Source organism: Suncus etruscus, chromosome 4 (genome assembly GCF_024139225.1).
Source record: "Suncus etruscus isolate mSunEtr1 chromosome 4, mSunEtr1.pri.cur, whole genome shotgun sequence".
NCBI classification, from domain to species: domain Eukaryota; kingdom Metazoa; phylum Chordata; class Mammalia; order Eulipotyphla; family Soricidae; genus Suncus; species Suncus etruscus.
The window spans coordinates 1364394-1380955 of NC_064851.1; the positions used below are offsets into that span (position 1 = coordinate 1364394).

The following is a 16562-nucleotide window of genomic DNA, read 5'->3' on the forward strand; positions in this document are numbered from 1 at the left end:
CGAATGGGTGGGTGCTGGATGGATGGATGGATGAGTGGGTAGGTGGTGAATGTATGAGTGAGTATGTTGGTTGTTGGATGGATGGGTGGGTGGATGGATGGATGAGTACTGGATGGATGGAAGGATAGGAGGATGGGTGGTGGGTAGGTGGGTGAATAGGTGGATGGGTGAGTGGATGGGTAGATGGATGGATGACTGGGTAGGTAGGTGAATGTATGGGTGAGTGGGCAGGTTGTTAGATGGATGGGTGGTTGGGTGGATAGATAGGTGGTAGGTTGATGAGTGAATGAATGGGGTGTGTGAATGGGTGGGCGGATGGATGGATGGATGGATGGATGGATGGATGGATGGATGGATGGATGGATGGATGGATGGATGGATGGATGGATGGATGGATGGATGGATGGATGGGTGGGTGGGTGAGTGGGTGAGTGGGTGAGTGGGCAGGAAGATGTGTGAGTAGGGGAGTAAGTGGGTGGATGAATGGGTAGATGGGTTGGTTGCTGGATAGATGGGTGGTTGGGTGGATAGATGGGTTGGTGGGTGGATGGGTGGATGAATGGATGAGTGGGTGGGTAGATGAATGGGTGTGTGGGTGGGCAGACAAGTGGGTGGGTGGATCACCAGATGGACGACAGATGGAGGATAGATGAATAGAGTTTGTAGCTGGGTACAGAGTCACAGGATAAACAAGCAGAACCAGAACACGCAAGACTTATGCCAAGAGGCTCTAGAAGGCTAGATCCACTGCCCAGCTAAGATGGTCCCTTCCAATCAACCCTGAACTGAAGCTGATGCTGCCTTGCCACTTCCACCATCGCCAGCTCAATCAGTGCCCCAACACAACAGATACGACGCTGTTAATGGTGCCCACTGTCAACTGTTAGGCACCTCAGAGAAGCAGGTGACCCCGTTCCCAACACAGGGGCTGCCCTGAATGGCTGCAAGAGACATGCCACACCCATACCCTTTGATCAGACACACAGCCCTGGCCTGCATCCACAAAACTGACCCCTACCAGGCCCTGCAGTGCTCAGACAGAATGTGCCTCAGGGTCCCTGAGGTGCAACCACTTCACGCACACATCACGCGGCCAGCACCCCTGCCTCTGCCCTGGAGAGATGCCCCTCCTGCAAAGGGGACAGCAGGCGCATTCTCTGAGTCACGATGAGCTCAACACAAACTGATCATAAATCAATCCATTAATTTGATCTGCTCTCATCTAATTAAGTCAGAAATAATTCCCAAAGGGTAAATGGGCCCTTAAATCCATCAGCCGAATGCGCCCTCCTTCCAGGCATCACTGGTGTAGCCCAATGGAGAGACAGAAGGACCACGCCGGGAGGCGGAGGCGAGGGTGGGCAGAGACACCACCCAAGGCCACACGGACGCATGAGACCCGTGAGCCCCAGAATGCTCACTGCACACTGTGTGTGTGCAGAGGAGCGTAAATGATGTATGTACACGCGTGTGCTGTGCCTCACAAGACGTGAGCACTTGAATGTGAGTAGATGCATGCACAAGTGTGTGTGTGCAGTGACAATGTATGTGTGTGCCTGAGTGTGTGAAAAAGCAAGTGTATGAGTGTTGGGTTTGTATATGAGCGAATGTGTGTGGGTTTTGTTGTGTGACTGATCCTACCCTAATCAATGATTGTGCCCCACCCTAGGGTGTGACCTGGTGATAGTATATTGGATTATTCCTTATTTGGTATTCTGCTCTACCTATAAGGTAGTACCTGATTTTTTTTCTGGTTTTTTTTTGGGGGGGGTTGGAGGGGGGTCACACCCAGCAGTGCTCAGGGGTTACTCCTGGCTCTACACTCAGAAATCGCGCCTGGCAGGCTCGGGAGATGATATGGGATGCCGGGATTTGAACCACCGTCCTTTTGTATGCAAGGCAAACGCCTTACCTCCATGCTATCTCTCCAGCCCCGGTACCTGATTCTTGTCAATAAAAGCAAGGGTCTATCTCTGGAGAGATAGCACAGTGGTAGGGCATTTGCCTTAGACACAGAAGGACGGTGGTTCGAATCCCAGGCATCCCATGTGGTCCCCCGAGCCTGCCAAGAGCGATTCCTGAGCATAGAGCCAGGAGGAACCCCTGAGCGCTGCCGGGTGTGACACAAAACCTGAAAAAGATAAATAAATAAACAAACAAATAAACAAATAAATAAATAAAGCAAGGGTCTGAGGAAGGCTGAGGATTATTTCTTCAGTCTTCTTCCACTGAATAAAGCTGATGTCTCCTGAAACCTGACTGATATGAGTCTTCCTCACCGTCACCCTGAACCCTCAGACCTGCCGGCTGAAGGGAGTTGCAGACGCATGGCCTGGACTGAAGAAAGGCCTCACCCTCCTTCCATCCATCCCGTCACCATCCAGCCCCATCCAAGGGCTGTTATTCTACAGGTTTGTGCATGTATCTGTGTACATGTGAGCAAATGTGCACATGCATCCATGTCTTGCATATGTGCAAGTGTGTATACATGTATGAATCCTGTTCGAGTTCGACTGTCCCAGCCACATAAACATGTGTTCTCGTGCGTGAGAATACACATCAATCTGCATGTGTGAACATGTGTGTGCAGTGGGCCCAGCCCTCCTGGAAGTGGCTCCTTCGAAAGGCTGAGTGGAAGTGGACAGGGTTGCCGGACAGCAGGAACCAGGTTACGGGTCCAGCGGGTGGCAGAGGGAGCACCTGGGGAGAAGCAAACGGCCCTCCGAAGTCCTCGGCTGCAAATATGGCGAGTGCCATTGTCCATCAGACGGATAGGCCCCGCCAGGCTGTTGCCATGTGCCAGGTCATGGGCACGACCAGGCCCCATGGGGAGGAACAGACTCTCTGAATGGTCTGACCGACCATTCAGAGGAAGCCAGCCCCTTCTGTTGCCCCGCACACCCTGAACCCACCGTGAGCTGGGCACAGGCCAGGAGGAAGGCCCAGCTCCAGGAATCGGCAGGCACGGAGACCCTCCCCTCGCCGCCCCCCCCGCCCCCCCCCCCCCCGCCGCAGCTCTGGCAAACTGGACGCAAACTCAGTGCTGGCTCTGTGCTTGGCCCCACCTGCCAAGGTGTTTCCAGGGATGTCACAGTCCAAGCTGTGAGACCCACCCATCCGGGGTCACCAGTGTGAACTGAAGGGGGTCAGGAGCCAGCGTCAGGCTCACTCCCTAAACCCACAGACAGAACCAGAAGCATTCTAGCACAGCTGACACCTTCGTTTCTTGGGAAGAGCACTGTCTTGAGCCAAAGAGATAGCACAGCCGTGGGGTGTTCGCCTTGCACGTGGCCAACCGGGAAGGACCCGGGTTTAATCCCCAGCATCCCATAAGGTCCCCGAGCCTCCAGAAGTGACTACTTCTGAGCACAGAGCCAGGAGTAACCACTAAACTTTAAAAAAAAAAAAAAAAAAAAAAAAAAAGAGCGACTGTTCTTAGGTTCTTGGTCAAGTGCTTTCGCTCCTTCCAACAAGCGGACAGCACAGGGAGGACCATGGAAAACCACATGGACACCAGCAGAGCCACGAAAAACCAGACACAGCAAGGGGCAGAGCAAAATGTGGCTCTCAGGCCATGGGCCTGGGCCGTCAAGCGCCTACAGTTTCCATTTAAAGCCACGTCTACACCTGAGCATGACACTGATGGGGACAGAGCAGGGAACCGCCCCCCACAGGTGTGGCTGGAAACAGCCACACTGTACTGCCCTGTCATCCCACCCAGTCGCCACACATTTTTAATCACGTCTATCAGCTTATACTGGTCCACGAGTTATCGATTTGTCAAAAGTGAACAGACCAGGGGCTGGAGAGATAGCACAGCGGTAGGGCATTTGCCCTGCACGCAGCTGACGTGGGACGAACCCGGGTTCCATTCCCGACATCCCAGATGGTCCCCGAGCCTGCCAGGAGCGATTTCTGAGTGCAGAGCCAGAAAGAACCCCTGAGCACCCTCAAGTGTGGCCAAAAAAAAAAAAAAACAAAACAAAACAAAAAATTGTATAAAAAGGATGCAAAGAAATACAGATCTAAGCATGTTTTTAATCCTTAAAAATGCACAAGACAGGGTGGAAAGATAGCACAGTGGTAAAGTGTTTGCCTTACAAGCGGACGACGCAGGACAGACCTGGGTTCGATACCCGGCATCCCATATCGTCTTTCAAGGCTGCCAGGAGGAACCCCTGAGCACCGCCAGGTGTGGGCCAAAAACCAAAAAAAAAAAATTTTTTTTTAAAAGTGAACAGACCATTCTGTGTCCACTCCCAAGTTGAAACTAGGGCTCAGATCTTCCAGAAACCGCCTCCCCCACAGGTAAGAGCCGAGACGCTCCCGGCCCCGCCTTGCGATCACATACAACAGGCTCCACGTTCATCCTTCACGCTGTTATTAGACTCATAAAATATGCTTCCAAAATGAGAAAAAATAGCTGTCAAGAACAGCATCTTATTATTCAACTATTAAAGTTTCTTAATCATCAATCAGTTTAATTGCTCCTGACATGGGTTATAAATAACATTTTGTGGTTCAATAAAATAACGACAAGAGTTAACCCCTTCTCTCCCGGGCGGAGTGGAGGCTGGGCCGAGTCCTCAGAGTGGGCGGGGGAGGGGACAGATGCTCTGGGACCCGGCGCTTGGTCTCCGGTGAGTTCCCACCAGACAAAACATCCAGACACTGAAGATGGGGCGAATGCAGTGTGGTCCTTTCTGAGCGTCTTTGAGGGGCACCAGGAGGGACTCTGAGAACAGGAAGATGCCACTCGGTCCCAATCTCTTGTGCCCCCCACAGGCCGGGCCACACTGCAGACACTGAGCAGCTGAGAACGAGGCTGTGGTCACGGCCGCTGCCCTCCAAGCCGACCACTGCATGAACGACAAAGGTCCTCCTGATGCCTAGTTGGTCACAGATCAGCACACCCCCCCCAACGGGCCCAGCCCAGTGGCTGGCACCCCCCCACTCCCTGTGCCAAGGCCGCTCAGGCAGCCGGGAGGGTCCACGCCAACCCCAAGATGCCCCCCCAGACAAGCTGTTTATTCCCCAGACTCGAGGCCCCGGGCAATACCACACACCCTTGATTATTCTTCGGAAACGTGTAATCCATGAATCACAGAAACGACTGTGGAGGCCCCAAAATGAGAGGCCGTGGACCAGCCCAGAAAATGCCAGCGTTTCAGAGAACATTTCTGAAGTGGTTTGTGTTTTATTGGCAAAACGGTGCGTGATTACCGCAATCATAATGATTTAAATGCAAATACCATTAGGGCTATAATAATAACGCACATGGACTGGGCGATTTTACTCCAAAGGCTCGGCCGTGTTATACATATGTTTCAGCCAGCAGCCTTGCAGCAGGAAGGAATGCCTGCAGCCTCGATAGGCAGCCGGTGGGTGGGCCCAGGGCCTCGGCGCAGAGGAGGATGGGCTGCTGGGAGAGGGCAGGCGAGGTGCTGCTGCAGCCTCCGTGTGAGCACAAGGCAGACATATGTGCAGTTGTGTCAGCACCACACACACACACACACACACACACACACACACACACACACACATACACACACACACGCAGAGACCTGTGTGCAGACACAGCACTTGGCCCCTGGGTGTTTGCAAGCAGTGTGACCTGGCAGCAGAGAGGTCAAGGACGCAGTCTTGCGAGTGGGGGAGGTGGTCCGCTCCCCATCCCCAGGACATTTAGAAGCATCTACATTTATTTATTTATTTGTTTGTTTATTTATTTATTTATTTATTTTGGTTTTGGGGCCACATCTAGCAGTGCTCAGGGCTTAGTTACTCTTGGCTCTGCACTTAGGAATTACTCAGGGGACCCTATGGGATGCTGGGGATCGAATCCAGGTTGGCCTTGTGCAAGGCAAACGGCCTCCCTGCTGTGCTTTCACTCTGGTGATCTAGAACAAGATTTCTGACCCTCTGTTCCCTCCCCTCCTAGGCAGGAAGCATCTAGAACACAATTTCTTTTCATTTCTTTTTTTTTTTTTGGTTTTTGGGCCACATCCGGCGGTGCTCAGGGGTTACTCCTGGCTATCTGCTCAGAAATAGCTCCTGGCAGGCACGGGGGACCATATGGGACGCCGGGATTCGAACCAACCACCTTTGGTCCTGGATCGGCTGCTTGCAAAGCAAACACCGCTGTGCCATCTCTTCGGGCCCTCTCTCTTTTTTTTTTTTGTTTTTGTTTTTGTTTTGTTTTGTTTTTGTTTTTGGGCCACACCTGGCAGTGCTCAGGGGTTACTCCTGGCTGTCTGCTCAGAAATAGCTCCTGGCAAGCACGGGGGACCCTATGGGACACCGGGATTCGAACCAATCACCTTTGGTCCTGGATCGGCTGCTTGCAAGGCAAACGCCGCTGTGCTATCTCTCCGGGCCCTCTTTTTTTTTTTTTTTAATTTTGTTTTTTGGGTCACACTTTGTTAATGCTCAGGGGTTACTCATGGCTATGAGCTCAGAAATCACTCCTGGCTCGGGGACCTTAATGGAAACTGGGGATAAACCGAGATCTGTCCTCGAAGTCTGTCCTGGGTCAGCTGCATACAAGGCAAATGCCCTACCGCTGCGCTATCACTCTGGCCCCTCTTTTCTCTTTATTCTGGACCACACCCACCGGCTCTTAGGGGTTACTCCTGGCTCTGTGCTCAGAAATCACTCCTAACAGGGACCATATGGGATACTGGGAATGGAACTCAGGTCCATCCCGGGTCAGCTGTGCTATTGCTCTAGCTCCTTTCTTTTACTTTTTTATTTAAACCATTGTGATTTGCAAATTTGTCCCTAGTTGGGTTTCAGACCTACAACGTTTTAGCACCAATCGACCCCACACCAGTTCCAACCTCCTTCCACCAATGTGCTGAAGACCATCCCATGCCACCTACACACACACACACACACACACACACACACACACACACCTGCCCCAGGCTGCCGTCATCATAGATCCATTTTTAATTTTGGTTGTTAAGGCCTGGGCCTTAGGCTTTTCACTGTCGTTGACTCTGTGGCGTGGATAGAACCTGATCTCTGACCCTCACTCCCTCCCTTCTCGGGAAGAAAGCATCTAGAACATGATCTCTTCCCCTCACTACCACTTACTCCTGGAGGCTCTGGCAGCAGGAGCCATGGGCCGTGCAGACACACCAGGACCACTGAGTGATCCGCACCCACGTTTCTGAGGCCGCCACGGAGACAGCCGAGTGGGAGGGTGGATCAGGTCAGCATCCCAGGGCCAGCACTGACCTCTCCTGTCTTATGGGGATCCCGGGTTGGTGAGAGGTCAGGGAGCACTGGCAAAAGAGCCTCGCAGGCCTGGGCAGGCAGTGGAGCCACAGGACCCGAGACAGCAGCGGCTCAGAGGTAGGCCCAAACAGACAGGGCCTGGCGGAGGAGCAAGTCCAGGGGTTGGTCTGCATGCTCTGGCTCTCCTGAACTGCCACAGTCCCTCCCACCCACGCTCAACACCCTCCTCCACAGACAACCACCTTCTTCCACTCTTCTGGGGTGACCCTGTTGGAGGCTCAAGGAGAAGCAGCAAGAAGCAGCCTCGGGCTGCGGCCAGTCCAGCTTGGGGCTCCTGAGAGGGTATGGCAGTCATGCAGCGGAGGGGCAGCGTGCCCAACTCCTGGCACCCTGGGCGCCCAGTGCCCCTGACCCTCTGCCAGGCCAGCTCCCACCTCATCTTCATGCCTAATTGACTCTCCATGGGAGGCCCTGGAAAAAAGCAGTGATGACACAGACATCACCACACACTCACACATACACACACTCACATATGCACACCCATATATACACTCACATTCATATACACTCATTCATACACACGCATACATACACACATACAGAGCAATACACACTCACACATGCACAACCACACACACTCACATGCATACTCACACACATACACACATGCACACAACCGCACACCACACACTGACACACACACACAACCCCCATCTTCCCAGGGCCACAATGACCAGTGTCGAATCCCAGTCCTGCCAAGAGCCGCACTCGTGAACAGGGAGGCCCCAGGCTGGGTCCCCGTCCACAGACACTGGGTCCTCTCCGCAGTCTCCTGAGGGACGTCCTCCGGGATAAATAACGCCAAGGCCCTAACCCTGCTGGGGACGAAAGCCTAGGGCTCCCCATCCCAAACATCCCCCGGTTCCCACACTGCACCCCCCAGGTCCCCAGGGAGACAAGGTTCTCAACTGAAACAGCACAAAAGATGGGAGGTGGGGGCCGCCTTTTGCTAGGCTGAAAATATTTAGTGAAACCAAAATTCTCTCTACTTAGATCGTGTGATTCCAGGTGATAGGATAATGGGTCTTGATTTTAAGTCAGATTTAACGTTCTTAAAAGGAATATGACAGCCACTGTTGGGGAAAAATATACAGGCCTCGCTTTAAAATTACAGCACGCCCAGGGGAAAATAAAAAACTCTGACTGTGGCATGGTTCTGTGAATTATGCCCCGTTCATGCCAGGCAGAGGGTCTGTCTAAAGATTTCTTCATCAGGGGCTGGAGTGACAGCACAGGGGTTAGGATGTGTGCCTTCCTTGCACGTGGCTGACCAGGTTCGAGGCCCCTCATCCCAGTGTTCCCCAGAGCCTGCCAGGAGTGAGGCCTGAACACCGGCAGGTGTGGCCCAAAAACCAAAATCTAAAAAAAAAAATTTTTTTTTCATTTTATTTGGGAAGGTAATGCCAGCTGGCGACTGGCATACTGAGAAGTGGAGCCCACACAGGCAGCCTCTGGGACTCACCAGGCAGAGCAAACGCCTTCTGTGTGCTTGGGCCAGGATGTGTGGCCCACCTGACGGGCATAGCCTGGCACTCTTGGAGATCGAGCTCCAGAAAGGGGTCCATCGCTTTAAGAGCAAGGAATCCATTCAATTAGGGACTCCGGTATCAAATCGCTGGGGGATAAGAACCCCAGTAGCTGAAGGACAGGATTGGTGGCTGTTGGGGGTCTGCATGGGAGCGACTGACTGGCATTGGCAGCTGTGTTGATGGCAACTGCTGGCTGGTTTTCCAAATTTTGCTGTAAGACCTTGGTCTCCTTCCTTTCTCAGAAAAACCCCAGTCAGGCCGAGGCCGTTCCTGAGTGGCAACAGGAGGAAGGCGCTTTCGTTACAGGCACAGCGGCCAAGGGGACAGGAGAGGAAGGAGGCAGAAGGAAAGCAAGGCTGGGGTTGAGAAAGGAGCCACTGCCTAATGGAAATGGGACACACCGGGCTAGTCCTGCAGCTGTCAGTGAGCCCAGGGCCTTCCCGGAGAGATCCAGCTGGAACCGGCAACGTCCGGGCCTTTCCAGAGGGATCCAGCTGGAACTGGACATATTTGAGCCTTTCTAGAGGAATCCAGCTGGAACGGGACACATCTGGGCCTTCCCGGAGAGATCCAACCAGAACTGTCACGGCCCAAGCTCTGGCCTTTGCAATCCTGACCCCTCGAATGAGGAAAAAATGAGTGTCTGGGATGGGGGGGATTGCAGAGTCCGGTAGGGCCTTCATCCCTCTCCAAGAACTCCCCGCCTGCCTATCCCCACCACAACACCAGGTGGTGTGCTGTGCCCACAGCCCTGAAAGCTGCCTCCATGAGCCCCGGGAAAAAGCAGGAGCCAGAACAGGAAGAGTCACTGGGCACAGGGCAGAGGGCAGGGAAGGGGAGGGGGAGTAGGGAGGGTCGCCAGGCTCCCCCAGAGAACTGTTCACATCTACATACATGGGAGGGGCTGTGGAGAGGTTTGGGGGGGGGGTGTCTGTGCATTGCAAGTTCTATGGGGTCTGCGTGTTGCAGGTTTCTCTCCGAGGGGTGACCACTGGGCCCGGCTATCCTAGGCAGCTAGCTGCAGGTGATGCGCCCGGGGTGTCTTTCCTTCCATCTTTCCGGACAATTAGCACCAAGCCCGTCCTGGTCCTGTAGACTGACGACGCGGCAGAGGCGTTAAGGATCACTCGGGTCTGACAGCGTAAGTTGGTGGTAAAGCAGTTAAGACAAACTTATTTACCACATGAATTACATGGTCGATTTAACATGGAATATCAATTCTCTAATCACATCACAGTTGAACTTCTTTCAATTAACGGCGCCTGAGCCCCTGACAGCGGCCTGCGCCGGGATCATTAGAGCACTTTCATTATCTGGCCAACGAGGTGGGACCCCACAGCTCTGCGCCCAGCCCCCCAGGAGGTGGCCAGGAAGCGGCATCAGGCACCCATTGTGCATAACCAGAGCCATGCCCTCCCGCCAGGGGACCCCAGGGGACACCCCACCCTGCAGTCCCAGAGGACTAATAACATCAGCCGAACCCACAGCTGACTCTCAGGAGCTGAAACTTCGACTCTCCAAGGCACCAACCCGACCCTCACTCACTGTCCCAAGCCTTTTTTTTTTTTTTTTTGGTTTTTCAGGCACACCAGTTTGATGCTCAGGGGTTACTCCTGGCCAAGTGCTCAGAAATTGCCCCTGGCTTGGGGGGGGGGACCATATGGAACGCCAGGGGATCGAACCGCAGTCCTTCTTGGCTAGCGCTTGCAAGGCAGACACCTTGCCTCTAGTGCCACCTCGCCGGCCCCTGTCCCAACCCTTTTAGCCACGGAAAATACCGCCCCAACAGGTAAAGCTGAAATGGCTTGGCTGCTGTCACAGAAATACAAGAAAATATAGGTAGTTCTGGGGGGCGGGGGAAACGCATCAGGCAGCCTGAATCTCCACCAGAGTAATGAGTCTGCATGTAATTAATATTCCCATAAAATGGAATGTTACCAGTATATCAAAAGTCGAAAACGCCGCAGAAATGCAATTAGGAGAGGATTCGGTTTTTAACTTGTAAGCAAAACAGCCAACTAATATTTCATCCCCTCCCCTCCCCGGAGAGTCTGGACCATTAAGGGCACCGTCCAGACAGACATGGTCCCAGGACAGACACTCTGAAGATGGTCCCAACATGTGCGGGTTCAGCTGGGCTGATGCATGCGGCTGGTCTGGAACTAAAGCTTGGACCCTCCCTCCCGTTCGGAGGTGAGGGACAAACGGCAAACCCTCCCGTGCGGCCAGCAGAGCCCAAACACAGTCAGTCAGTGTGGCCGAGGCCGCACAGCCACAGAGTGAGGCCCCTGCAGCTCTCGCCCTGCCCAAGAGACACAGGACTGGCTCTCACCTATGTGCTCAGAAATGAAGACGACAAAGAAAGGCGTGACGAGGTCATTTATCCCCTGTACGTAGCCGCTGGCAGGGTGACGGATGGCCCAGATAAACAGGATCCGCTCGAAAATCTGCAAGAAAATTGGACAAGGGAAGCTGAAGTGAACACAGGTTTTAAAGAACGGGTACAGCTGAAGATGCTGAAATGGACAGACATGCTGGATGGGGTGTGCCTTCCAGAGGGCCGTGGGGATGTTCAAACTCAGACACACACACTCACACATACATATGTACACACATATGAACACCAGCACATGTAATCACAGTTCAAGGGATCACAAGCACACATGCACACACATGGGAACACAGCTGCCCCCAATCGCCCTCAGCCCCCTGTTAGCTGTACAGCCCCACCTAGCTTCTGAAAAGCCCCCAGGCTGCCTCCTGTAAGTAGGAGGGATGACAGACAGAGCCCAGGGCACTGGGACACACAGACAGACAGACAGAAGCCCACTAAGGCCTGGAGCTCAGGGTGCCAGGGACGTGCCCAGGGCAGCAGGGAGACTAGTGAGTCGTGGTCTGCAGACTCAGAAGGACAAAGGACAGAAGGACACGGAAGGTCACAGAAGGCTACTCCCCTCTCCAGGCTCCCCCAGTCCTGGGCTCTGTGTGTCACACACAGACAAGAGAAGTCAACGTTCTCGGGTACTTTATGGAAACAACCGTGATGCCAACGGACCCTCCCGGCAACACGTGCAGCTTTAAAGACACTGCTTATGGCAGCTGTGGAATGTATGAAAGCAGAATGAAGCGAGCGAGTAAAGGACACATAAGACCTTGGACGGGCACATCTGCAGTCTCCCTCGAGGGCATTAAAAGGGCCTGAAGCAACGGAGCATAAGCGGGTGAGGAGCAATGAACACGGTGCCCGGGGGCCCTGACTGGCCTGCGACCCTTCTCCACCATGGGCAGGAGGCCAGATGCTCCAGTCAGTGGCTCCAGTTCCAGCCGCCACAGCCCAGCCGTACACCCCCACCCACCGAGCCCTTGGGCCTGCGCTTACCTCGGTCACTTTGGGCTGCAGAATCAGCGTCTCGGGGCTCATCCGAGGGATGTCAATGTGGATCTGAAGACGGCAAAGTTTATAGTCAGAGGAAATGGGCACTGACCTGGGGGCTCGGTCCATGGCACAGGGAAGCGAGCAGCCACTCCAGCCAGGCCGGCCCCCAGCGAACACACCCCCCTCCCACCCAGCCTATTTCCAGGAGTATAGGCACACAGACTAGCCGAGGCACTGTGCATCAGAAAGCTCTGCTGGCCCTGCTGGGCATGAGACCAGCCCAGAGGTCACACTTTGGAGGCCATGGCCCAGCCCACCCAGCAGCCACAGGGGAGAACAGGGCTCACATCCAGATGCGTGAGGTGATTCTGTGGCACCTCGGCATGACCGGGACCAAGTGCCCGTCCGATGGCTGGAACTGAATGACCCTGGCATGTGGAAGGCACTCAGGTCGAAGCTGGTCAGAGCTCAGCCCGCCCCAAGCTACAGGTGCCACATCCATGGCAGAGGGGAAGAGACTCTGCTCACAATGCTCCCGGGAGGATCACCTGCCGGTACGTGTCCCGGTGGGCCTCTTCGTTCCGGGAGTCGTAGTAGCGCTCGAGGAAGGCGAAGTATTCAGCCCGCTTCCGCTGCAGAGTGGCGGCGCGCCTTTCTGTGTTGGCGGGAAGATAGCCCTGGGGGAGGCGTCAAGGCTGGTCAGGGCTGACCCAACCAGGAAGGGGCCGTGGCAGCCCACCACCACTAGGCCGAGCTCCCAGCTCCTCAGCTCTGCCAAATGTGGCCCTCCAACAGTCTCAACCCCTTTACAGTTTATTTCTGGCAAACCAGAATCTGCACCTAGGACCCATTTTATCTCCCTGCCCAGGGCCACGTGTCAGGTCTGGGGCCTGAGCAATAGCACAGCAGTAGGGCATTTATTTGCCTTAGCACACAGCCGGCCCAGGATGGACCTGGGTTTGATACCTGGCATCCCGTATGGTTCCCAGGGCCTGCCAGGAATAACCCCTGAGTGCTGCTGGGTGAGGCCCAAAACCCAAACCAAAAACAAAAACAAAAAAAAGTGTCGGGAATGGAGACACCACCCAGCGGTGCCAATATTTGTCCTGTGTCTTGGGGACCCAGTGCTGAGACCTCCCAGTTGAGACACACACCGGAAGACAGAAACTGGGGACGCTGCATAGTGTGGCCAGTGGGGTCTGGGTCATACAGACGCAGAGGAAAGGACGGAAGGAAGGTGAACCCTGCAGTCCGCAGCAGGGCTGAGCCAGGTTGGACGGGGAAGCCACGAAGCCTCAAGCCCTTCCTGCGTGACCTCCACGAGGTCAGAGCGGGAACTCACACTCACACCCCGAGAACCCACAGAGACTGAGGCTCCCCGACCAGCTCCAAGCACTCCCGGCCTCTGGATAATTGAGCAAGACTCGGAATTATGCAAATGAAAGAGACTCAGGTACGCCATGAATTTTAAATGACAGAACTACAGGAGACTTAATTGCTGTATTAGCATGCTATAAAAACACTAATCATAAATGTAAAACAACGCCCCGCCCGCAGGGCCCCGGTGACCCGCATCAGGCCTTGCTGCTGCGCCCCTGCACAGATGGGATCCAGCCCGCCCCTGCACCCCAGTGCCGGTCCCAGCCCAGCTCCAGCTCACGGTCATCAGGCCAAGGGCAGCCAAGAGCAAACAGGCCTAGCCAGCAGGAAATGCGGTGGGGCTGGTGGCTACGAGGGGCCCCAGGCCGTCTGTGCAGTCCCGTGTGGGAAGCGGCAGCTGTGAGTGAGTCCAGCACCAACCCGGCGTCTCCGGCCCCATCAGGAGAGGGGCGAGGGCCCCTGGAGTCGATCATGTCAAGAGTTGGGTGAGGGGCCAGAGCGATAGCACAGTGGTAGGGCATTTGCCTTGCACGCCGCTGACCCAGGACGGACCTGGGTTCGATCCCCGTGTCCCATATGGTCCCCCAAGCCAGGAGCAATTTCTGAACGCATAGCCAGGAGTAACCCCTGAGTGTCACCGAGTGTGACCCCTTCCCCCCCCAAAAAAAAAGAATTGAATGAGGAGACGCCAGCGGCTGACCCCTATAGATAGAAGGGGGGTATTGTCTTACCCCAGTACCCACTGCTGGGCATGAAACTATGGGAGAAAAGGGACCCACATGGCGCTGGTCCTGGACCCCTGAATTACCATGTACCTGACCAGAGCAGGGAGGGCCACAGCACTCAGAACAGGAGCACACGGAGGGAGGGGGCAGCAGAGGGCCGGAAGCATGTGTCCTGGAGTCCAGTCAGTCCTCCCGAGCCCCTCATCCGCGCCGGGTCCACGTAGGCCCCTGGAGTGTGTGTGGCGTGAACTCCCCGTGTGAGAGTGGGTGAGAGTCTAGGACCACGCCAAGGATATGAGGCTCCCAGCAGCAGCAGCACCACCACCACCCCGCAGGTGCCAAAAAACAGCGTCAGGCCACCCTGTTGGGTGCATCTCCCTCACCCACTCCGGCTCTGCTCCCCACACCCACGCCCAGGCCCTCCCAGAACTGCCTGAGAAGGCACAGCTCGGAGGACACAGTCCTGGGGGACTCACGCCATACACACAGAAACTACATGTCCGGCCCCCGGAATCAGCCACGTCCATGGCAGGTCCTGCCACTGCTGAGGACACAGGCCCGGGGAGGACACAGAAACAAACACACACACACTGTTTCCAAACACACAGACACACAAGAGAGCCTGACACACAAATACACTCACATATACACATGGGCTCTCTCACAAACATATACACAGGCTCCTTACACAGGCACATACACACACACAACCAGTGTAAGAGCCCTGGACTGCATACACACACACACACACACACACACACACACACACACACACACACACACACCTCTGATATCCCAGACCCTGAACCTGGACTGCATACACACACACACACACACACACACACACACACACACACCTCTGATATCCCAGACCCTGAACCAGACACTCCAATTGGAGACCCACAACACAGACCCCTGTGTGGATGGACAATCAGGGGTGACAGACTCGGACCCCCACCCCCCAGGCAGAGACAGAGCTTTGAGAAGGGCTGCCTCGGGGCCGGGCGGTGGCGCTAAAGGTAAGGTGCCTGCCTTGCCTGCGCTAGCCTTGAACGGACCGCGGTTCGATCCCCCGGTGTCCCATATGGTCCCCCAAGCCAGGAGCGACTTCTGAGCGCATAGCCAGGAGTAACCCCTGAGCGTTACCGGGTGTGGCCCAAAAACCAAAAAAAAAAAAAAAAAAAAAGAGAAGGGCTGCCTCACGTCCTCCCCATGGTGCTCCCCCTGCCCACGGCCACCTTGCGGGCACGCTGAGAACACGAGATGTAAGCGCTAGGAATTTAAAAAAAAAAAATCCACCGAACAAAAATACAGGCCATCGCAGAGCCTGATTTTAATTGCAAGAGAATATTTAATCGATAAACACTGGCTGTTCGGAGCTGCATCTGCAGTTAGGATTACGAGGCACTAAGCTGCAAATTTATTAAGACTCATTAGCGAGAAAGTCTTTTAAATGCTCAAAGTCAGACCCCATTTAGAGCGAACGCTTCGAGTTCCCCACTGACTTGGCTCCGAAAATAATAAAAATGGAAAAGAAATGGAGGACGGAGGCGACCAGCAGGCCGCATACCAGGGTCCAGTCGCAGAATCTTCTAGAGCAGGGAGGGGCTGTCCCAGATCCCCAGCCCAGACACACCGACCACCATTTCCCCTGATGGCACACAAGTGCATTTGTACAGGTTTACTTGGTTCAAAGAGCCCAGGGTCAGCCCTGCCCTGTGTCCGTCCCCCAGACGATGGTCGTGCTGGGTTCGAAGGCCACACCCACACCCAGACCTTCTGAAGGACAGGCAGGGAGAGGCAGCAGGTGGTGGGGACCCGCACGCTCCTTCTACCCACCCCGGCAGCCAGCAAGGCCCATGTCCCAGCCACGCAGCAGACGTCAGACAGACTCACCGAGAGCAGCTTCCAGGTCACGGGACGCACAGGCTGGGGGATCCCGGACCAGCTGAGCTTCCGCAGCTCCTCTGTGGGCAGAAGGACAGGGACAGAGTCAGAGTCATAGCGGGGAGCGTGCTGGCCTTGCACGAGGAGTCCCAGGTTCGATCTGGCATTCCATATGGTCTCTGAGTACAGAGCCAGGAGGAACCCTGAGCACGAAAGAGAAAAGAAATAAATAAAAATCAGGGCCCGGAGAGACAGCACAGCGGCGTTGGCCTTGCAAGCAGCCGATCCAGGACTAAAGGTGATTGGTTCGAATCCTGGTGTCCCATATGGTCTCCCCCAGACAACAGCAGATAATGTGTGTGT

General features: G+C 54.8%; 1 protein-coding gene across 1 annotated transcript in view; it reads right to left on the reverse strand.

The window, feature by feature from the left end:
• TBC1D22A (TBC1 domain family member 22A) overlaps positions 1 to 16562 on the reverse strand; it is a 65574-nt gene that overhangs the window by 30725 nt on the left and 18287 nt on the right. Inside the window, 4 exon segments of the mRNA XM_049771762.1 lie at positions 11164 to 11278; positions 12211 to 12273; positions 12756 to 12884; positions 16209 to 16279. Coding sequence (XP_049627719.1) covers positions 11164 to 11278; positions 12211 to 12273; positions 12756 to 12884; positions 16209 to 16279 — 378 coding nt within the window.